A 24860-nucleotide genomic window follows, 5' to 3' on the forward strand; every position below is an offset into this window, starting at 1 on the left:
ATCTATCAGATGAGGAAACAGAGGCTCAAACCTGTAAAACCACTGGCCAAAGGCGACAATGCTAACTAGGGGCAAAATCAGTGTTCAAGATCCAGGCTCATCTAATGACAAAGCCCAAGCTCCTACCCAGAGCCCCCCACCACCAGCTCCCCCACTGCCTCCACCTCTCCACAGTGAGGGGCAGGTGCACGTTGGAGAGACCACTAGCATGTGGCCTTCAACTTCTCCCCCTTTACCTTCATGTGGGACGTCTGGGTGATGAAGTGGACGGGTACCCAGTCCAGCACATCCTGGGCCTGGGAATTTCCAAAAGGGGCCACATAATCTGGGAAGCCCTGGCCCTTCAGCAGGCTCTCCACCTTCTGCGCTACCAGCCGACACGTGATAGCTTTGGTCAGTCTTTTGGGAAAGAAAACAAGGTCAACCGAATGAGGTGATTGTTCAGACCTACAGTTTTTAGGGTATTTTTTAAAACTAAGTGTCAGGGTCATATTTTATTTTGACATTTCTCTGGTACACAAAAAGTACTAAAAATGAGAGACGAGGTATTAGCCTTTATGTTACATCTGCGAAATGCATCACTTTAACACAGTGTTAGTACCTGTAACATCTCTGATTATAGGATATCGTACCTGCAGTTTTTACAGCCCTCAACAACACGCATATTCTCTCTAGTTTCTTTTCTCACTCTCTAAAAGGGGATTTTTTGAAGTTAAAGTGTCTCTCACTTTGTGAAATCTTGGTTGGCCAGGGAGATGAATCCAAAACAATGTTTCCCAAACTGTATTCCATGGAGAGGCTCTGTACAAGAAGGGTTCCATGGCCAAAAATTTGGAAACTATTGCATACCCACGTCCCCCCTGAAGTACACTGGCGTACTGAAGACTCTGAGAAGTGCTTACTTAGTAAGGAATCATGTTTTTAACTTTAATGTGGTGTTTCCCAAACATACTGGACCACAGACTTACTCCTGCTGACATGTTACGGAAATGTATCCCATGGAACCCTCTTTGAGAAATGCTAGTCTAAAGCACTCAGAATAATGTAAATGGTGAATATTGGTCTAACCAAAATAATGATGTAGATACCCTGGGGAGACATAAGGATGGGAAAGGGGATCAAAGGAGAAAGAGCCAAATCTTCATCTTCCACAGTGGGAACTCAATAAATAATAAAACTCATAATAAAATAGATAAGCAACAAGGACCTATTGTATAGCAAAGGGAACTATGTTCAATTGTTGTAATAACCTATAATGGAAAATAATCTGAATCTGAAAAGAATATAACTGAATCACTTTGCTGTACACCTGAAATTATAAATCAACTATACTTGAATAAAAAAATTAAAATTAAAAATAAATAAATAAATAAGTCATAAAACCAAGAAAATCAAGAAGTAGCATTACGTGTGGGTTATTTAAAGATTTGGGGGTAAATTTCCAAAAAATCAGCTGAAAGAGTTGCAAGTGATTGTCTCTGGGATGGGGGAAATGAAGGTAAGAACTGCTGCCTTTAGAACAAGCCATGAAGCGCTGTTTGACATTTTACATTATGTTTGATAATAAAAAGATAAACTAAAAACAGATCACATTCAGGCTGCCTCTCATTGGGTTTGTTGAGATGAGTATATTAAAATTCAGAAATACAGGAAGGACTTTCAGAGAATATATTTTTGCTGTGAACTCAAGAGCTATGCCACCTTAGAAACAAAACATACGAAGCCTTGAGATTTTTACTCTGCCGTATTTGATAAGCGAAAGGGTTGTAACACTTTCCTTTGAATCATGACAAATGGTTTATGGTTATTAGAATTAAAATTAGAAAACCAAAACGACATCATTGTAAGTTACTGTTACTGTTGCTACTACCCACTAATAATAATGCTAATGAGCTTGTCAGCTGATGCAGAGGTTTGATTAAAATGCGAAGGGTAAGAATGCTTTGTTTTCTGATCAACACAAATAGGCTCCAACAGAAGCAAGTTACTCTCTTACCTGAGTTTACAGCCAGATTGCATGTTGTAACCAAATAATACTGGGGTCCGGATCCCCGCTATTGCCAAGCAGTCTTGCTCAGCTGTGCTACGAAGAAGAGTAAGTTGTCCATATCTGTTCGTGGTCTGCATAATCCCAGACATTCACAGAAGGTTAAGGGAGTTGCCCAGTACTAAAGCAGCTGATTCTTAGGAGATGGTGTCACATGAGTCACATGAGAGAGACCCAAATATCCCTTTCTCTAGGTCTCGGGAATTTTGACAGTTATTACGCAGAAGAAGGCAAAAAACAGTTACAACTATTTTCCTTGATCAGGACATCCTCAGGAGAAAACTTCTCAGAAACTGGCCCTTCAAAATTAACTCCAAATGTTCAAAATCACTCAATTTGTTTAAGAGTCTCTGTTTAAGTATAAAATTAAATACCTCTAAATGTCTGCCAACTTTTCTGCCTTAAGATTTTCACTGTAAGACACTGACAGTCTCCTGGGCCGTACTGCTCCACGCTGTCAGGCTCCGCACAGCCCTACTTGCTGTGCGGGCAGAGCCACCCACAGGAAGCTCTGGCTGAGACTGGTCTCAGGAGCCCAGCCCTCAGGACTCTCAGCAATAAGAAGTGCGGCCCACACACGTGGACAGGGAAATCAAGCTTCTCTATGGTGCCAAAAAGGATATCCCTTCTGAGGCTGAAATCCAGCAGCTAACGGGAGTCCCACAACATAACCAGGGTTTCCACTGAGAGGAACTGGCTTTGTATTTTGCTGAAAGACAATGCAGAAATGCCCCAAGTAATTCTCGTTTTAATAAGGAAATGGCAGAGAGAAAATGAAATGGTTTTCATAATAAAATCTGGGATTACCAACCAATAAAAGAATCTCTCTCCCTACTCAGAACTATAAATATATCTGCTGAGTGTAGGAGTACATCATGCTGTAAAAGAACAAGCTCACATGGAAGAGAATCTTATTCCCAAATGGAAAAGATACAAGGACTCTGGCTTGATTTCATTACAAACTCCACAGGCTACATGCAAGCCCTTTGTTCCATGCAAATGGTTAGATGTGGTAATACTTCTAATTTGAGATTTTTTTTTTCCCACTAAGTCATGATTTCTTTATACTTGGCAATTACATACTTATACAAAATTGATCAAACTTACCTGAATAAAATAAATTTCAAACTTTTGCTGGAATGGAACCATTGCACTGCTAACCGCTCCCAGAAGAACAAAGACATCAGCTTTTACTATCTCACCTGCATCTGTATACATGAGGCTATACTTCACCTAAAAAACAAAATGATACTTCAAATACACCTGTTTCCAATAAATTTCTGTAGCTGTATTAATAACTCAAATAAAAAAAACATGTATCTAGGAGGCAAGTCCTTTCCCACTTCTCCACGTGTTAAAGCTTTTCTCTCCTGTCCAATCGGATTATGGGAGGTGTTACCTCAGCATCAGCCCCAGCTGACAGACAGGGGCATCTAAGCCTTTCTGTGCCCAATTACATAAGTTCCAAATCAGCTGGTCTGAGCAGAATGTAATCAGCCTATCTGTGCAGATAAATGTGCTAAAACAACAGCAGCGGGACTTCCCTGGTGGTCCAGTGATTAAGACTCTGCACTCCCAATGCAGGGGGCCCAGGTTTGATCCCTGGTCAGGGAACTACATCCCGCATGCCACAACTAAAGAATCCTGCATGCTGCAACTAAAAGATCCCGCATGCCACAACTAAAAGATCCCGCATGCCACAATGAAGATCCTGTGTGCCGCAACTAAGACCCAGCGCCACCAAATAAATAAATATTAAAAAAAAAACCCACAACAACAGCAGCAACAACAAATTTTGATGTAGTCTTATAAGTTACTAGGTTTGTGGAGAAAAATCACACAATTATTTCAGAGACAAAGAAGCGACCTCTGATGAGACAGGATAAAGGGAAGTAGGAGGCCAAGACAAGAAAAGTGATACCATCGGATGGCCAGAGCCCCCTTTGGAGGGCGTCCAGTTACCCCTCAGGACCACGCAGCTTGAGTCGCCCACAAACAGAGCAAACTTTCAAAGCCAAATTGGGCGCCTACCTCAAGAATGACGTTAGTGCAGATTTTATCATGCCCAGCCTCGACAAGAACCAGCGGCCTCAATACATCAGTGTCTTCCTGTAGGGTTAGCGTTTTATTTAGAGACTGAATGGTGATGGACTGAACAGTGATAGGGACCTGCAAAGTAAAGTCCTGGATTACTAAAGACACACCACAACAGAGGTGAATGGGTTAAAATAACGAAAAACTTGAAACACACCTCCACAGATACACCACCAAGAAGGGAAAAGCGTGCTATAGAACAATATGCATACGAGAAATCCACATTTGCAAAAACACAGATATTTATATGTAAACACATGCATACATTCACAAAGAAAATATCTGAGAAGGATATAACCAAAATGTTCAGTGATTACCTCTGGAAACATGTTCACACAAAAACGTGTACACAAATGTTCACAGCAGCATTCTTAATAGCCCAAAACTGAAAATAACCCAGTTGTCATTCATCAACTGATGAATGGGTAAATAAAATGTGGTCTATCCATACAAAATATCATAAATAAAAAGAATCATCCATAAAAAGGAATGAAGCACTAACATATGCTACAACATAGACGAATCCTGAAAACACTGTGCCAAATGAAAGAAGCCAGACACAAAGGACCACATACTACATGATCCCATCTATAGGAAATGTCCAGAATAGGCAAATCCATAGAGACAGAAAGTAGATAAGCGGTTGCCAGGGGCTGGGGGAGAAGGTTGGGGTAGAATGAAGGGTGACTGCTAATGAGCACAGGGTTTCTTTTTGGGGTGGTGAGAATGTTCTGGAATTAGATATTGGTGATGATTGCATAACCTTGTGAATATATCAAAAACCACTGAATTGTACACTTTAAAATGGTAAGTTTTATAGTACGTGAATTATATCCCAAACATACACACACATACACACAAACTCCCATCACACCATCAAATGCACACATACACTCTCACCTCCAAACCACAGCTCCTACTAATAAACGCACTCACTGTATACACGCACGTGCACATTCTTCACACAATCCCAGGGTCCATCCTCCTTAAAGCCCCACAACCTCTGTGAATATATGCTTGACCCAGTTTATACACAACTTCTACACACACCCTTACACACGCACACAATGGGTGGTGGGATCATGGGCAAGAAAAAGAGACAAACAAATTTTTAAAGCAAAATCAGGAAGCCCTGGTTAGACCAATGCTATTAAAGGACATTTTTCACTTATGGCCATTGCCAGCAGAGTGACAAAGCACCAAGCAATCCTTTAAATGGCTCAAAGCTCTAGATATTTTGGCCTCTTCGTACCATGAGACAAGTCTGATGTTTGCTCTAAATGCCTGCTCTTAGAAACAACTGTTTAGGAAAGAACCTAACTTGTATCTAGTTGTTCATATTGCTCTGAACTTTGCCCTCAACCATGTACTATATTGTTTATAATTCAAAATTATTAAGTATTTAAGCTGTAATTTTATAGATAAACAAGGAGTTCTTATGTACTGCTCCCATGACCAAGAAGACTGGCAACTACCCTTGTAAGTCAAACCTCTAATATAAGAACGTGACGTGGTTCGGAAGCAAAGATGAGCTGTCACGTGATGGAGTCGCAGGAGGGCAACACCAGTCACCACAACGTCCTCTGCATAACAAGTCGCACCACTGGGTTTAAGAGTTACGCAGGGAGTCCCATGCTACCGGTTAATTAGCTCTTAAGCAAGTCATCAAAAGATAACCCTGGATCCCTTTATCTGAAAACACCCTGATTCAGCAATGATACTGTGTTCTAAGAAAGTGCACACTGTTCCATATCAGCCTCTGATGGAGCCATTCCCATGGTGGGTGGGTGTGGCTGGCAGACACCGAAGGGTTCAGTTGGCTTCGTAAAGACTGACAGATGAGTGTAAGTGGCAAGAGCTGCACTAGTATATCACCATCCACTGGACCAGACACAAGAATGAAAATGGTACGGCTCTTCTGGTTTCCTGAATGTCCTATTCAATCATATCCTATTCCTAAACTACCCACTGGCAAAGAACTAAAGCATACTTAACAATGAAACTACAGGGCCATGACAATCTTTCATTGATGGTTCAATAGATATCGACAATAATTCCAAGCAATCACAATGGGCTTCTATTAATGGGGAGACTGGATCCGATTTTTAAATTCCTCATCCTCTAACAGACCTTGGAAGCTGCATTTTAAAAGAATTTAAACACATCCCTGATATTAGTTGATATCCTTCAGAGCACAAGCTTTGGTGTCACACAGATCTGAGTTGGAAGTCGCAGTCTGCCACTTCCTGACTGTGTGGCCATAGGACGCAAAGAGAGGACGTGTGTGAAACTTCCAAACTCAGGGCTTGGCACACAGTAGAACGAGTCCAATGTCATGGTTAAGAATAAGATCTCTGGAGCCAGACAGCTTGGTTTCTTGTCCCAGCTCTGCCTCTTCCCCGCTGTGTAGCCTTGGGCAAGCTAAGTCACCTCTTTGTGACTCACATGCCAGAGTGCCAACAACAGTGCCTACCTCCTAGAATCACTGGGACAACTAAAGGACTGCAGACACACATACGCTTGGAACAGTGCCTGGCACATAGTACGTGCCTTTGAGTAACGTCCTATTATCCCTCACAATAGGTCTTCCCTTCTTGATTGAATAAATCCTTAGTCATTCATTCAATTAACACATAACCAACTGAGGGCCCAGTACCTACTAGGCACCATCTTAGTACCAACACTATATGGCGTACAGGGCAGCTATCCCCACAGACAGTTCAAGCTTTGAATGCTATAATAAAAGCACTTTTTAGTGGTTGGAAGCATTTGAGAGCTAGTCTATTATATGACTTTCAAACTGGGTCCCTGGGAGCTGTAGGGTTCCTCACAGGGACGAAAAAGGAGAAAGATGGGGAGGTCAGGCAGGTAAGGGGCTTCTGACCCCACCCCTGCTCCAACTAGGGGCTTTGTTTTTTGGGATTTTTTTTAAATTAATTAATTTATTTTTATTTATTTGTTTTTGGCTGCACTGGGTCTTCGTTGCTGTGCGCGGGCTTTCTCTAGCTGCGGCGAGCGGGGGCTACTCTTCGTTGCGGGGCGCGGGCTCCTCATTGCGGTGGCTTCTCTTGTTGCGGAGCACAGGCTCTAGGCATGTGGTCTTCCGTAGTTGCAGCACGCAGGCTCAGTAGTTGTGGCTCACGGGCTCTAGAGTGCAGGCTCAATAGTTGTGGCGCACGGGCTTACGTTGCTCCGCAGCATGTGGGATCTTCCTGGACCAGGGCTCGAACCCGTGCCCCCTGCATTGGCAGGAGGATTCTTAACCACTGCACCACCAGGGAAGCCCCAGCTAGGGGCTTTGGATTCGATCCATATTACACACTAGGGAAGGCTCTTTCACTTGAAGAAGCACTATAACTGAAATAAGTTCGAAAGCACCTTCACAGATGAGGAAATCCAGGCCCACACACAGTAGTGTGAAGTCCAAAGTCACACAACCATTCCTTTCCAAATGTCTACCTCAAACATGTTTGTGTCCAGAGACGTAATGAAATCAATCACAGTGGGTACTGCTGTCCGCAGTGCTTCCTGCGTGCCAGTTGCTGCACCAAGCACCGAGTCTTACATGATGTGCATTCTCTCCCTCGAGCCTTACATCAAGCCTCTGGGGCAGAGACCTACCATCCACTTGCAACTGGGGAGGCTGAGGCATATGTCACACAAGAAAACAACAGCAAAGCTGACTTTTGAACCAAGGGCAACCAATTTCACAGGCTCTGGGAGACTATGACAAGGCCACTGCCTTGGCCTCCTTGGGGACTGTATTCACAGGCAGGCACAGGGTGCAGCCCCAAGAGTAAGAGGTAAATCCACCATCCTTCTCTCTGACATATCTGCAAAGAGACTGTGGCCTCCTGACCACAGCTCTATAGGGCCCCTGAGCTGGGGCCATAAGGCTTTGAATAGAACCTACCTGCAACTCAACACTGGAAGCTACACTGAGAGTGCTCAGCTCCTACACAGGTGTGTACGTTCACTGGGCAAAAGGTTTCTTTCTATCTTCTACACTGGACAGACAGCATCCTGGGAGCTAGCCAGCTCTCCTGACAAGAGGCCAAGAAGATATCAAGGGATGCCCTGAAAGCACAGAAGCCAATCACACCCATTGTCAGTCAAGACAGCTGCGTCATTTAAACATGAACAAGTGTGGACTACAAAAACTAAGGAATTTGAAAATCTGACCCTTTTGTGATAGCAAAAGGATGGTCTACTAAGGAGTTTCCCTATTTCATTTCTGCTTGCTTTTTGGCAAATGTTTTCGTTATTGGCAGTAAGGTACCCTTCTGACCATAAGTGTATTCATTTCAAACGCTCCGAAGTAAGACAATAATTCCATTAAGAAGTACTCTTACCTTTGTTCCTGAACCAGGCACCTAGATAAAAAGAACAACAAATTCTGTTAAGTACAACAAAAAGAAGCATTTTTATTGCTTTTTCAGACCGTGGGTTAAAGGGCACATTCATCTTATTAAAGACTTCTCAAAGAGGAAAACAGAATTTCCTTAATCAAGACTTGCCACCTATATATTTTTGTATCTGTGTCATAATAACTTTACATTTCCCTTCTATATTCATTTCCTTCAGATTGGGAGCTCAGGAGACCAGCCCAACAGAGCTAGTCTCAGGAAGCCTCCATGCTTCAGTGTAATCATGCGGTATTTTCCATATGGTCATCAGTGACGTAACACTGTAGGGAAGACATGGCTCCCATCCTCCTGGTCACTTGCGCTGCGCCTGTCCTCATCGGAAGGACACCACTGCCTGCCCAGGCAGTGTCCAGTCTCCTAAGTGGCCTTCCTGCCTGTAGCCCGAGCCCCCTCAAGGCCAGGCTCCTGCCTCCCCAGCACAGCCGGAGCTCTTTTCCTGAAGGGCTCCACCTCCCTTCATTCCTGTCCCCACGCCGCCAATCCCACTTCTCTAACCCCACGATGCCCTATTAGGCCAATGGGAGCTATGGGGAGGGGGATGAGTGGACGTGTGGGGGGTGCCTAAGATGAAAAAGAACTGTGCCTGCACGCCTCAGGGACTGCTTCCAGGACAACTGTGAGAAGTCACACGAATTGGAAGAATTCACAGGCATAGATGGCTGACTTTGAGGAGAGAGGGAGAGGGAAAGGGCAGAGAGAGGAAAGATTAAACTTGATTCTGAAAACTGAAGCCCAGATGAATACAGGTGCCATGGATGCCCCTGTCACCACACTCCAGAAATCGGAAGGGGAAGGGGGCTTTCACAATAATCATATGGTTTTTAATCGCTGAAAAATGTCTTCTCCCCTGGCAACCCTTCACATCACCCACCAAGCAGGCCAGTGGCCTCTCATCTATTCAGCTCAGGCTTCAGTCACCGTAACCAGGAAGAAGGGGCCTCTTCACACGGGGGCCTCTTCTTCTCCAGCAAACCTATTTCCTGTCCTTTCCTGGGCGCTTATTTCATCTGCCAACCAGAAAGATAACTTTTTGGTGCTAACATGATCATTTCCGTGACAGACATTAAGATGTTTTTATAATTCTAAAGGTTTTGGTTATTAATAAAGGTCTTTTTAATTCAGGAGACAGAGTATTGGTTACCATCAAAATGAATGAAAGCCAAAAAAAAAAAAGAAAAAAGAAGAAAGCAAAATACGAGCTAACTATATAAAAATAAAAATTATTTTAAGTGATTATGTCAATATCTTTGGTATCAGTATACCAAAGAACTGGAGAAGAAAAATTTTGAGTGTCAATCATGTACTGAAATGATGCTCTACTTATCATATTGTAAAAGGGTACAAAGAACAGAAAATAAACCCAATGAATCAAGTTTCACTTCAAAATAATTCTTACCCTCAAAATTTTAGGGCTGCTGTAATAAGCCAGGCTCAGGGTTTCAATTTCTTTACACTGTTCCAAATTTATCCTTCTGGTGCACTTAACAGCTTGGTTAACCAGAAATGCTGGAAATCGTAGCATTCCCAAGGGAAAGGGAAAAAAAATTTTTAAAAACAAGAAAAATTTTAACTGTCCAACAGTAACTAAAAAATTGTAATCTAAGTAAAACTGCAAAGTTATGACACAGACATATAATATGCTTAATATAGGGTTTAAAAAATTATTTTTCAAATATATAATACATTCACATGATTCAAAATTCAAAAGGCACAAAAAGATATTGAGAGAAGTCTCCCCCCAACCCTTGTCCCCCAGCAACCACCAGTTCCCTTCCCCAGAGACAGTCAGCATGAAGTTTCTTGTGTATCTTTCTGGAAATATCCTATGCAAATAAAAGCATGTGTGTATATATATGTATGCATATATGTATGTATGTATGTATGTATGTATGTGTGTGTGTGTGTATATATAAATTTTTTTTTTTTTTTTTTTAGTATTTCTTTCCCCTTTTGGAAACAAACTCACAATATATATTCCGCCCTTTGTTTTTTTCACTGAACAATGTATCTTGGAGCTCAGTCTATCTCAGTACATGAAGAGCTTCCTCCTACTCTTTTTAGGGAGAATTAGTATTCTATTATAGACATGCCATAATTTATTCAACCAGTTCCCCACTAATGGAAGCTGTCTCCAGCTTTGCTCTAATAATGCTGCAATCTATTGTTTTGCATGTGGGCCAGAGTTTCTGTAGGACCAACTCCTAGAAGTAGAAAAGCTAGGTCAAAGGGCATATTCATTTGCAATATTGATACATAATGCCAAAGTGCTCTTCACAGAGGCCGTACCAATTTTTAGTCCCACCAGCAATATAGACAAGTGCCTACTTATCCACAGCCTTAAATTTCTTTACGCTTTGCCAATCCATTAGGTGGAAACGGTATCTCAGTTTCGTTGTTTTTTTTTTTCTCATTAATTTTTTTGGCTGCATTGGGTCTTCGCTGCTGCCCGCGGGCTTTCTCTAGTTGCAGCGAGCAGGGGCTACTCTTCGTTGCGGTGCGCGGGCTTCTCATTGTGGTGGCTTCTCTTGTTGCAGAGCACAGGCTCTAGGCACGTGGGCCTCAGTAGTTGTGGCACACGGGCTCAGTAGTTGTGGCTCATGGGCTCTAGAGCGCAGGCTCAATAGTTGTGGTGCAGGGGCTTAGTTGCTCCACAGCATGTGGGATCTTCCCGGACCAGGGCTCACACCCGTGTCCCCTGCATTGGCAGGCAGATTCTTAAACACTGCGCCACCAGGGAAGTCCCTCAGTTTCGTTTTAATTTACACTGTTCCTTTGTGTGAGCAAGGTTAAGCATCTATTCAATAGAACGCATTTTCCTTTGTGTAGCAAGTGTTGCTTCATTAGGCCACATGCTATCATCCATGGCTTAGCAGGTTTCTGCATAGTGAGGCTGGCTAAGGACTGGAGAGCCAGGCCTATTCCCTTCCACTGCCAAGAGGGTTACTCCATAGAGTCTATGATGCTCCTGAAGGAGAAGCAGGACCCATGGGAGGCAGCTGCATGGGTTGTATCCCTGCTCCACCACCGCCTGAGTAAGAAACTGAACGTTTCTCAGTTTCCTCATCTAAAGAATGAAAACAACCCTCCCTTAGAGGATCACTGTAAGGATCACATGGAAAAAACACACGCAAGCACTTAACACAATACCCAGAATACAGTTAATCAGTGTTAGCTACTGACAAACTTTAGCTCCAGCGAGGAAAGAACTTTCCAACAGGGACTTCCCTGGTGGTCCTGTGGTTAAGACTTCGCGCTCCCAATGCAGGGGGGCCCGGGTTCGATCCCCAGTCAGGGAACCAGATCCCGCGTGCCGCAGCTAAAAGATCCTGCATGCCCCAACTAAGACCTGCTGCAGCCAAATAAATAAATAAATGAATTTTTTTTAAAAAAAAGAACTTTCCAACAACTGTAAGAGTTAAACAACTTAATGAGCTGGTTACAGGTAGTGAGTTCCCCATCACTGCAAGTGCTCAAACAGTGACTGCATGTTGTAGAAAAGATTCCGGCACTGGGTGGAAAACTGAACTATACAACCTTTGAGGTCTCTTTCAACTCTAAGACTCTCTGTTTCTAGTTACGAAGTCTGTTTAATTGTGACTACTATAAATATAAACTAAGAACAAACTCTGTTTGCAGAGAGGAAGAAAAGTGCCCACTCTCTTACCTGCAGGGTTATTATCGGTGCACAGAGATGATGTAAGGGGAGAAGGAAATCTCAGAAATGAATGTGAAGTCTGCAGATGAACCCCATACTGCAAACAGAACAACCAACAGCTGTCATGGTGCTACTAAGGCACTCCTTCAACACTTACTGCACACCTACTATGTGACAGGCAGCACTGCAGGCATTGGGAACACAGGGGTGATTAAAAAACAGATGTGGTCCTTCTCCGCAGGGAGCTTACCTCTAGCTGTCCCACCCTTTTCCTTTTAAGGATGTGTGTTTCTGTGTACACATGTTACTGCATTTGCAGGCTTTTTAATTCTTGGCAATTTTATTTCTATTCCACTGGAAGGGTATGTAAGAAGCTGACACAGGTGCCAGCAAGGGGGAAACAAGCCCTGTCCCTCACTAGAGCTGGGAGTATAAATTCCTGCAATCTTTCTGGAGAGCAATCTGGTATCGGTATTTTAAATTCCCATTCATTTTGACCAAGTTAACCCGTTTATAGGAACATATCCGAAGGATTTAATCAGACAAAAATATATGTATCTAGGGACTTCCCTGGTGGAGCGGTGGTTAAGAATCCTCCTGCCAATGCAGGGGACACGGCTTCGATCCCTGGTCCAGGAAGATCCCACATGCCATGGAGCAACTAAGCCTGTGTGCCACAACTACTGAACCTGTGCTCTAGAGCCCAAGAGCCACAACTACTGAGCCCATGTGCCCCATCTACTGAAGCCCGCACGCTCCAGGGCCGTGAGCCCCAACTACTGAGCCTGCGTGCCACAACTACTGAATCTCATGCGCCTAGAGCCCATGCTCTGCAACAAGAAAAGCCACCGCAATAAGAAGCCCGCACGCCGCAATGAAGAGTAGCCCCCCGCTCGCCGCCACTAGAGAAAGCCCGTGCACAGCAATGGACCCAACACAGCCAAAAAAAAAATATATATATATATAAATATATGTACCTATAAGAATGTTTATTGTGGATTATTTATAATAGCAAAAACTAGAAATGAATGTCTGTTAAATGGTGGAATGACTCAATAATAAATAACGACACATCCATGGAAAGAATACTTTGTACCAGTAAAATATAGCTCCAACACTAGCTCCTTCCTATACCTATGTTTTCCTCATCACTTAAATGGAGACAATAACATATCCTTCCCAGGGTTGTGTGCAGTGATGTCTGAAAAGCTCTGCACAGTGTCTGGCACATGGGAAATTCTCAAGAAATGGTAACTTTTATAGTGACATGGGAAGATGCATAAAATTTGCATCTTTACAAATTTTTGCAAATTTTTTTTTTTTTTGCAAAGAAAAAAGCACTTTGCTGCATCTTTTGAGGTGGAAAGGTAGAAAAAATTCTGCAGAGACAAATGCAAGCTTACCACAGAATAAATGCCTCAAAACCCTATGTTAGAATTCAACTACTCAAGTTTAATTTTCATGATCTTTGATCTATAGGCACGCACGTTAAGTTTTTTAGTTTATAATATGAATTCTATGTCTCAGGAAAGCCGGTTTACTGGGAACATACTGAAAAGTTAACTTACAAAGACAAGATATTTGTGACGGGATGAGTGGACTTAAGTTCCTGGCTCACCTCATATTTTGCAGTATTTGGAGCATCTGGTTTGGCTGTCAAGGAAACATCTGATTCTGCATTCGATGAAAAACCATCAGATGTTTTCATCAATTTATCAAAATTGCTTTCATCAGGCACTTCTGGATTAATAAAGGATAATGCAGGTTTATCTGTTTTTAGAAAAAACATTTTAGATCAGTATAAAATATAACATGTATAGTATATATAACATATGTAGTATTTTGGAAACAACTTTCAGTAGCATTAAGGCTGATGTGAAGACATTAAAGTGTCTCTTTTTATATTCACTTTCCCCAAGATTTCTTGAATCTTATTAAATAAATAGGATCTTTCTCTATTGTGGAAGCAATAGTTTCTAAAGCCTACAGGTAAAGAGCACAACAGAAACCAATAATAATCAATCTCTTTCTCTGGCCCATGGACTGAGGCATCTGCTGCATAAACCTTTAAGGGGCAACTCTCTCCAGATGGCTATGGGAATGAAAGACCCTGTTTCTACCCTCACACAGCCACCTCCAAAGCCCAGGAGGATAATGTGCCCTGTACATGAGAGGTGGGAGGAGGAGGGAACAGGCTGGTATGTTCACTGGCCCTGTTATGTCAGAGAACATGACAATGACTGACCAGTCATTACCTCAGATTACAAATCACAGAAAAATCGCCTAAATTTTCAAGTGCAAAGGAACAAAACCAAAATATAAAGACACTCTGAAAAGACGATAAAGTTTGATAAAACCATAAATGTGTCTCTGATCTCTGATATCTTGATAACATTTTACACTCACATGTACTTTGGAACTAGACACCTAACTGAGCTAAATGCTCAGATAAAAATAAAGATCCTGGGGCTTCCCTGGTGGCGCAGTGGTTGAGAATCTGCCTGCTAATGCAGGGGACACGGGTTCGAGCCCTGGTCTGGGAAGATCCCACATGCCGCGGAGCGACTAAGCCCGTGAGCCACAATTACTGAGCCTGCGCGTCTGGAGCCTGTGCTCTGCAACAAGAGAGGCCGCGACAGTGAGAGGCCCGCGCACGGCGATGAAGAGTGGCTCCCGCTCGCCGCAACTGGAGAAAGCCCTCGCACAGAAACGAAGACCCAACACAGCCAAAAATAAATATAAAAAAAAAAAAAAAAATAAAGATCCTGTTTTCATGCAAATATTCTTAGTAAAAATAAAAGAGAAAAAGGGAACTTGAAACCAAAGCTGAACCTGATTCCTAACTATTAAATCAGGAGGAAATAAAGTAAAACACACACACACACACACACACACACACACACACACACACACACCCCTAAATAAATCTAGATTCCTATGCATGTCTACATATTATAAACACCTTTGAAATAAAGTATGAGATTTCAAAAGATAACTACACAAGCACAATTAAAGAAAACGTGCATGGCCACAGGTTTATAAAGTTACTTGCAGTTGTCTGTGGAATGGCCTCAAGATAAACTCTAGCCAAACCACAGAATAACTGCTTTAAATCTAACAATGGGACATTTTTCCATAAAAGAATTTTTAAAAGAAAAAAATTTTCAGAGTTTCACAAAGTATATCACCATCAAATACTTACAGTTTGTAATGTGAATGCAGAAAATAGATGGATTGATTTGGTCAACAAGTTTAAATACTCTCTGAGGTGGGTCTGCTGTAAAATTCAATGAATAGATGGCTGCTTTTTGACTACAAAACTGACTATCACCCCTGAAAATTAAAAAAATAATAAGACAAAGTTTTAAGGCAAATGCACACAATCTTAGCAAGATTATTTTAAAACTGTCAGATGCTTGCACTGTACTATGTTAACAACTACATGGAGGATATTTATGAAAGTGCGATGTTAGTATTGAATCCATTTTTATTTAGTTTATTCAGTGTTAAATTGTTTGGCATTTTAAACTTCTTCCTCCAACAGTGAAAATATGAAGACAACTAGAATCACCTTTAAGAAAATCTTGTCAAGTATGGAATATAGATCAGAGTATAATTTTGATGTAAATGAACCTTGCAAACCCTGACAGAATCAATTACATAAAATTTTGCAGAACTTCAGATTGTTTGTAAGTACCCAGAATGGATCCAAACTTCCTAGTCTTTAGAATAAAGCTGTCTTCACAAAGGACTGTGAGAATGAGAAAATGTAACGTCATCTGGAAGTTTCGGGGCTTAGAAGTTACGGTATAGATAAGTCTTCAACCAATCCCGGACTTAACAAACCCTAATCTATTTGATACTGATACAGATATGGCATAGAGATATAACAAAAATGAGATCATATTACATACTGCTTTAAGGCTTTTTTCACTTAATATATAGTGCCCAATATTTCCCATAACTTCAAATATGTTTTTGTATTATTATACTAAATAGCTTCATTGTATACCAATTTATTAAGATACTCCCAATTTTTTTAGCCAATCCTCTACTGTTGATCTAGGCTGTTTCTAATTTTCCCTGATTATATATAATGCTATAATGACATCCTTGTACATACATTTTTATTAATATCACCATTTATTTCCTTAGGCCGTATCTCCTGAAGTGGAATTGCTGGGTCAAAAGGTAGGTACACATAATTTAAGGCTTCTGAGACATACTGCCAGATCGCCTTCCAGAAAGGCAACATGCATCCTCACCAACACTGTAGTAATAAGAGCGTGTATTTCCTGTACTCTTGCCAAGACTGGATATTATCATTCAGTTTTTACCCTTTGCGAATTTCATGGGCAAAAGCCTGTTATCTCATTGTTTAAATTTGAATTTTCTCTTTTACTAGTGAGGTTAAATATTTTTCCATACAGTTACTGCTCACTGGTATTTATTCTTCAGTAAGTTGACCATTTTTTATTAGAACGTTTGTCTTCTCATTTACTTAAAAGAACCCATATATATATATATACACATATATATGCATATATGTGTGTATATATATATATATTTTTTTTTTTTTTTTTTTTGGCTGCGTTGGGTCTTCGTTGCTGCATGTGGGCTTTTTCTACTTGCGGCGAGCAGGGGCTACCCTTCGTTGCGGTGCACGGGCTTCTCATTGCAGTGGCTTCTCTTGTTGCTGAGCACGGGCTCTAGGTACATGGGCTTCAGTAGTTGAAGCACGCGGGCCCTAGAGCGAGCGGGCTTCAGTAGTTGCGGCTCGCGGGCTCTAGAGTGCAGGCTCAGTAGTTGTGGCGCACGGGCTTAGTTGTTCCGCGGCATGTGGGATCTTCCTGGACCAGGGATCAAACCTGTGTCCCCAGCATTGGCAGGCGGATTCTTATCCACTGTGCCACCAGGGAAGTACCTGATTTTTTTAAACTAATGAAGTTGTCAATCTTTTCTTTTATAGTTTGCCTTTGGGTTTATGCTTAAAAGACATTCCCTAACCCAAGATTAATAAATGTTCACCTATATTTTTCATTTGCTCATTAATTTTTTTTTAACGTTTCAATCTCTTGGTAATTTACTTCGATGTAATGCTATGAAGCAGGAACCTCATGTCTTTTGTTTTTAAATAATCATCCTACATCATTTACTGAATGATCCAACCTTTACTCCACAGAGATGAAATACCATATTTATATTAAATACATAAGCAGAAAAAAACATAATACTTTTTTTAAATTAATTAATTAATTAATTTATTTATTTATTTATGGCTGTGTTGGGTCTTCGTTTCTGTGCGAGGGCTTTCTCTAGTTGCGGCAAGTGGGGCCCACTCTTCACCGCGGTGCGCGGGCCTCTCACTATTGCGGCCTCTCTTGTTGTGGAGCACAGGCTCCAGACACGCAGGCTCAGCAACTGTGGCTCACGGGCCTAGTCGCTCCGCGGCATGTGGGATCTTCCCAGACCAGGGCTCGAACCCGTGTCCCCCTGCATTGGCAGGCAGATTCTCAACCACTGCACCACCAGCGAAGCCCCAGAAAAAAACATAATACTTTTTAAAAAAATTAGCTGGTGTAAAATCAGTACACACAACTGATTTTTGGCCTTTCTATTCTCTTCCAATGACCTACTAATCTGTCTTGAATTAATACACATTATTTTCACTATTACAGTGTTACAACTGTTTTAAACCTAGTAGTTTGCTCTTCTTATTCAATAACGTCTTGGCTGTTCTGTTTATTCTTCCAGATGAATTTTAGAATCATTTTGACACATTATCCCTCTCCCATCTGACTAGAATTACATTATAATAAATTGAAGTGTATAAGTAATGATTCTTACCCTCCCACTATGCAGACTGTATCTCTCCAGTTATTCAAATGTTTTATGTCTCACTATATTTTGAAGTTTTTTTTCACAAAAATTCTGAGTAGTTAAGTTTAATTCTAACTATATTAAATTTCTATTGGTGTTATGAATAGAATCCATTTCCATTATATTTTTTGAACGTTTATTGCTGGGGTATTGATTTATTTTGTAACTGACCTCTTTTCCAAATGCTCTGTATAGTTCTAATGGTATATAAGTTGTTATTGTAGGCATAAAGAATATTTTTGAAAAACCGTGAGCAGTATTAATAAGAAAAGATCCAGCACTGAAAAATCTATGAGTCCTACTGGGCCTTAAAGGATGAGTAGGAATTAGACAGAAAGGGAATGGGACACTAATCCAAGTACAAAAATGGCACTGGCCAAGGATGGGTAATGTACTGATGGTATTTGGAAAACAAAGTACCAAAGGTGGGCTGGATGGTGGATACTAGATGGGGTTAGTAGGAAATAAGATCTGAAAGAGGTTGGGATGGATATGAATCCAGGTTATGGATTCTGTAGGTAATGAGAGTTTTTGAAGGTTCTTTAGGAAGTGAGTGATAAGTTGAGGCATGAGCTTATGAAGAGGAAGGAAGTAGGAATGGATAAATATGAGGGCAATCGTAAAAGACAACTCAGCAGAATGGGACTCTTCACCCCTCCCCTTCGAGTCAGGCACCTCTCGAATCCTGTGCAGTGAATCAGTATCACATCCGTACATTTCTCTTTAGTCCCACTGTCACAACCTTCTGGGGTAAAAGAGAGGACACCTATTAATCCTCATCTGCAATAGCTTCCTACTTGGTTCCCTGTTACCAGGCCTGGCCCCTGTGATCTATTGTCCATGCTGCTGCTGAATTTATTAAGTTGGGAATCTGATCACCTCACTTCCCGGCCCCCTGAAGAATTCAGGAAAAATCCAAACCCCTCAGCATACACACAAGGCCCCTCAGAATTTGACCCCTGCCATTTCCCACACTCCTCTGGCTCCACCCTTCCCTAGCCATGCTGAGTTACCTGCAGTTAAGGCAACAGGCTGTACTCCTTCACCCCCATGCAGCTCCCTCGGCCTGGAATGCCCTTCCTGATTCCACGCTGGCCAACTTCTACTTGCTCTTCAGAACCCAGCTCAGTTATTTTCTAGAAAGACCTCGCTACTCCCACTGTCTGGGTTAGATGCCACTCCTCTGAGTTCTCCTAGTGTCTGGGGCAGAAACTGCCATCCACTTATCTGTCTCCCTTACTCATGAGCTCTTTGAAGGCAGGACCATGTCTAAGTCATCTTTAAATCCCTGGTACTGGCACACAGGAGGGCTCAAGAAAGGCATGGTGAGATGTGAAAGACGGCTTAGACGTGAGAAGGCAAGGAAGAGACAGGAGTCAGGGTAGCCTCCAGGTTTCTGGCCTGGGTTTCTGACTGGGTAGAGAACGACAAAAGGGGATACTTGAGGGTCAGTTAGGGGTGGAGGGGAGAAATTCATTCATCCATTTAACTCATTTTTAATGAGGGCCAACTATGTGGCAGGAGCTGTGCTAGGCACTAGTGGTAAATGGTATATAAAAGATAATTCTTACTCTCAAGAAGCTTACATCTAATGAGGAAAACAGACATTAATCCAATAATCTTAACAATAAATTTACAAGTTATTGGATGATAGGACTAGCTGATGACAGTTCAGCAAATGTAAATAAACTTTTTATGAGTTGGAATCTACATAACAGGAACACACAACTAGTTAGGACTATTAGTTTTGATTTCAGTATTTCTACACTTCATATTCAGGAGAAAGTCACAAGCAAAACTAACTCAAAAAATTCTGAGGTCCTCTCCTGAGGGCACTACGAATTCAGCTCTAACTTCTAAACCATGAGGTCCACAAACCACACCTAATTTTGTAAATAAGTTTTACTGAAACGTAGCCATGCCCATTCATTTACATATTGTCGATACTGCTTTTGCTCAACAATGGCAGAGTTGAGAAGTTGCAACAGAGACCATTATGGCCTGCAAAGCTTAAAGTATTTATTATGTGGCCTCTTACAGAAAAAAGCTGGCTGACCCCCATTCTAAATAGTCTATATCTAAAATTACAGTACTGGCTAATTTTTTTTAAACAATTACATTCTAAATAACGATCTCAAATCAGAGCAGATACCTCACTCTCAGGCTCCTGGTACTTACTAAGACAGGAAAACAGAATGATTTTCAACAAAGACTGAACCACAGTGTAGTCCAGCTAGCCAGAAAAATAACCTGACTACAACACTCCATGCTCCAAGCATTTTTACAATATCAGAAGTAGATTCAATTTCCCATTGGTCAATAAAATAGTTTCCCATGGGAAAAACACATCACACTTCCAAAAAGCATTCAACCTATCAAGTTTCAATCGCTAAAACTTGATACAAGACTAAATGTAAATTAGCTATCTCTGAATAATAAATTGGTCCCATCCTGAATAAATTAACCTCTAACCTCTCCTAAGTGCTGCTATTTTATCTGAATTATGAGAAGCAGATAAATCAGAAGAGATTATTTCTTTACCTTATAATCGACTGGGAATGTCATTTTCCATTATTCTCCTAGACAATGTGAACTGTGAGAATTCCTGGTAGATTTGTCCATCAGAAAAGTATAAACAAAGCTTTCCTATCTATTTAATTTTTTGTTACAAGTATTATGTCTACAACAAAAGCTGTAAAATTAAGCTGTACTTTTCACCCTAGGCTATACAGGAGACTAATTCACAGATACAAAAATGTGACACCTTATCTGTTTACAAATCACAGTGAAACGTAATTCAATATCTGAACACAGAGATTTCATTATACCCTTTGTAAAAAGTATACTCTCTCTTCTCTTTTGCCTGAGCTATCATCTGGCTGGATGCAAATAAGGGATAGACACTCTTCTACATATTGGTTTGGACAGCATGACTTCTGAATGATGCAAAATTCAGAAAATCAGGTTTGGGTTTTTCAGCCTGGGGGAGTTTTCACTTCCTGTCCCCAAATTTTATAATCTTGGTCCAATTTTATCAAACCTGCATGTGTCATAAACTTACATGACAACTGGGATTGAGCAGGCAGAAAAGACACTGAAATCCACGGAGCTGCAATCAGGATCACAACAGCAGTTGACATCACACAGTGCTGGAGACAAGTCACAGACACACAGAGCAGCAACTACAGAAACAAGAGAGGTGGGGTGCAGAGTGTCACAATCAGCAGGTAGTGACTGCCCCCCTGCCACTGCAAGGTACCAAAAATCCATCTCATACAGAAGGTCCATTTTATTTTTCCTATTGCACTTTGGGGGAAATTTGTGAAGTGAAAATAAGTCAGTTTGAGCACCCCTCCATCCAAGGTTTCCCCAAAGTGGCTAATCATCTGACTCACCTGGAAAGTTCTGTTTGTGTTCTACCTAGAAAGACTCTGATTTGGTAAGCTAACTATGAAACCAGACACCTGTTTTTCAAAAACTTTCCAGGTGATGCTGATAATTAAAACAGGTTTAAGAACCAGCACGGTAAATCACTTGCCTGATCAAAAGAACCACCAGTTTAACACTGCAGACTCCTGAGCCCCTCCTCTGGAGATTCCAATTCAGAGGAAGGGCCCACTTAAGGCTGCCAAGAATCAGGGTTCTCTATCTTGTTCCTCTCCTCAGACGTCAACTGCAGCTTTGAAGCTGAGCCCACATTCAACAGGCTATTGGCCAAGAATCAAACTGGCTCAAGTTCTTTGTACTTGGGATCCTAGAAATATCTTTCGTAATTCAGACAATAAAAGCATGGGAAAAGGAAGGAAGCCCCACTTAGCAAATTTTAATTTTTAATGATGACTACCTGGATTTTTAATTCCCTATTTTAGTCTGTCAAACAGGGGGGCAAAAAACTTTTAAAGAGATAGCAGAGCATGAGAATGATAAATACTGAACTCATGGTAGTTTAATTACTGCTGGAAGGGAGGGAATAAGATCAGTGCTTCAATCTTACCTGTAATGTTTTGTTTCTTTTTTTGAAAAAGGATTTCATGCACAAACAAATTTAAAAAAGGGATCTCAAGCAAATGCTGGTAGACAATACATACAACATTCTTATTTGCATTTATGAATTATTTTACAATGTTTCCCTCTAGCCAAGGACTCCTTTGTGTGCTTAGAAGTGTTGAGGCACCCTGCCTTATGTGTTCAAAATTAATGTTGATTTGTTTTACAAAACTTAAAGCCTTTGTAGGTAGGTAGCTATAAGACTACTAGGGACAAAGCAATAGTGTTTAATAACTCTACTTAGGAAAAATAAAAAAGGTCTCTATCCATGTGAGTACACTTAATCAGCCAACAAGTATGTGTTGAGCACTCCCAGGGTCTAAGTAGCACTCAGCTGCTCTTCCAAGCCTCTTCACGTCTACAGGGTACTAATGAACAGAGCTCACATTCAAGATGAAAGTTATCCTTCTCTTCCACCTGTAACCCATTCTGCAAACGGCTGCCCAGTTCTCCACTCCGAGTCACTCTCCTGCTACAACATGTACCCAGGGTGTGACCTAAAATCAGGCAAGTAATTCACTAACATGAAAAAATGGGAATAACCCAACATCCTAAGGTTGTTATAAGGATTAAATGAGATACATCACAGATGAAATGCTTAGCACAGGGGATGCTACACAGTAAGCAGTTAATAAATGCCAGCTGGCATTTATTATCATTACTTGCACAGGTCTAAACAGAGGCCCTTTAAAAAGACGAAGGAAAGTGTAAGTTCATCCTCCCATTTTGGAAAAACAGCCCTGAACACCTATTAATGATGGTTCAAGAACAGCTTCATTTTGGGGAGAAAGTGCATTAACAGACAAAACATTTACATGGATAAAAGACAACTCAGTCCAAAAAATCTTAGAGAATTTCAGATATTGAATACTCTGCTGTATTCTGTCCCAATTTATCACTTAACTTCCCTACTAATTCATCAAATAAAGTTTTGATATAAAACAAAGCTTTTTTATATATTGAAATAGCAAATATATTTCTCTGTACTTTTTCTTAGGACTACTCATAATTTATAAAGGAGAAATAATGGTTCAGTAACTGATGTTAAGTCCTAGAGTTCAGGATGTCAGCCAATGATGACTTTTCCATTTACTAATACTGAACCTTACTCAATTTAAGAAAAGATCTTTTTCTCTTAAGAAGGGATAAAAAATACTGCATACCTATTGGAGTTACAGTCAGAGGACTTAAAAGGGATTTTTCTGAGATCACAAACCCCTTTGACAAACTACTCACTTCTATGAACTCTCACCCCAGAAAAATGCATATTCACAAAAGATTGCCCTCTATCTTGGAGTCACAGCTATCCCGTGAAGTCATCCGTGTCGAATCAGATTACAAAATAGAAACCAAATGTATGACTCAAGGATTAGATCACTTTCTGAGAAATATGTTAATTATCCCTAAAGATGAATCTTAAGAAGTGGCTATAACCCCTCACCCCATAACTTCCCACCTCCAGCTCAACACAGGAGGAATCCTGGGTTCTTATAATTCAAGTCAACAGACAGGGGCCTTGACCTAGTCACTTTCAGTAAACTAGACTTTTCGCGTCTCTTTTTGATAAGTGAAAAGTTCAACTTATCCTATGCACTTAATTCCCACAACTGTCTACAAACTTTCGATTTAATTTCGTGTTCTGCTGCAAAGCTGCAAGCAAGTATTCATTCATTATCACCTTTAGCGTTAATGTTGTCCAAGACCACTGCAAGTACTTTCAAAGCTTTTTATATTTCCCACTTGGGCTCTCTGAGCCTCGGTTTTCTCATCTATATGACAGTGAATAATAACACCTACCTCCAACGGTTGCTGAGAGAATTAATGCCTATGAAACACTTAGCAATGCCTGCTCACAATAAGTGGTCAATGAACGTTAACTATCATTATTATTACATCCTCACCCGGGCTACCACCCCCCGCAGTCTGGATCACTGCAGATCCCCAGGAATTGGCACTTGGTACCCACCGTCCGTGACCGGGGTGGGCCTGGGGCCGGAGGAGGGCCTGGGAGCCCTGGGGGTTTCATGGGGCCTAGGAGATACAGCAGGTCGGAAAGTCGTCGGGGCTGGTTTCGTGGAGTACAGGCCCTCCGTCGTCACCACCGGGGTGGCCCCGGCCTGGGCGCTCACGGAGGCCCAGCAGTCCAGGAGCACGAGCAGGAGTGGCTGGAGATCCCACAGCCCCATCACCCAGCGGAAATCCGCGCGGCTAGCAGCCAAGGACCGCGCGCTACCTGGCAACCGCGGCGGCTGGGTGCGGGGCATCACGGGAAGGGTCGCGAGAGGCCGCGAGAGACTGGGGGCGGAGGGCGGGGCGGGGCCTGGGCGGGGCCGGCCACAAGAGGCGGGGATGGGGGCGGGACTGTGGGACGCGGACCTGGGGCAGTGTGAAGCCAGTGGACACCTAGGGCTTGTGAATCCCGTATGTCGTTTCCAAGCGGACTGCGGTACTTGTTTAAAAAATGCGGATTTCCAGGTTCCGCCTCAGGGGATTGTGAATCAATAAGCCTAGGGCAGGGTCCAGGGATCAATATTTTTAACAAATGTCCTAACGCAACCAGTGCGGGGGGACAAATTTTGGGACCCACTCTCCTAAAGCTACTAAATAGGGCTTTTTGAAGGAGCAGAGATCACATCACTATCCTTGAATTTTCTGTCTCACACCTGTTGACATTTTCTTTGCCGTTTTTGTTTTAGCCCACTTAGGCTCT

At 41.7% G+C, this 24860-nt stretch overlaps 1 protein-coding gene across 6 annotated transcripts in view; it reads right to left on the bottom strand.

Annotated features, from left to right (window-relative positions):
• TCTN1 (tectonic family member 1) overlaps positions 1 to 24438 on the bottom strand; it is a 28382-nt gene extending 3944 nt beyond the window's left edge. For 2 of the 6 annotated variants that reach the window (XM_007189500.3, XM_057526815.1), the window contains exons 1-12: positions 24117 to 24438; positions 21165 to 21285; positions 15426 to 15556; positions 13842 to 13993; positions 12233 to 12320; positions 9965 to 10074; positions 8494 to 8514; positions 4079 to 4216; positions 3155 to 3280; positions 2671 to 2756; positions 1997 to 2137; positions 237 to 399 (exon numbers count right to left, since the gene is read on the bottom strand). In XM_007189500.3, coding sequence (XP_007189562.2) covers positions 237 to 399; positions 1997 to 2137; positions 2671 to 2756; positions 3155 to 3280; positions 4079 to 4216; positions 8494 to 8514; positions 9965 to 10074; positions 12233 to 12320; positions 13842 to 13993; positions 15426 to 15556; positions 21165 to 21285; positions 24117 to 24414 — 1575 coding nt within the window. In that variant the 5' untranslated portion in view covers positions 24415 to 24438. The remainder of the gene's footprint in view (positions 1 to 236; positions 400 to 1996; positions 2138 to 2670; positions 2757 to 3154; positions 3281 to 4078; positions 4217 to 8493; positions 8515 to 9964; positions 10075 to 12232; positions 12321 to 13841; positions 13994 to 15425; positions 15557 to 21164; positions 21286 to 24116) is intronic. The other 4 variants (XM_007189503.3, XM_028168353.2, XM_057526816.1 and 1 more) reach the window with 4 other exon arrangements.
• Positions 24439 to 24860: the final 422 nt, after the last annotated feature.

Source organism: Balaenoptera acutorostrata, chromosome 13 (assembly GCF_949987535.1).
Source record: "Balaenoptera acutorostrata chromosome 13, mBalAcu1.1, whole genome shotgun sequence".
NCBI classification, from domain to species: Eukaryota; Metazoa; Chordata; class Mammalia; order Artiodactyla; family Balaenopteridae; genus Balaenoptera; species Balaenoptera acutorostrata.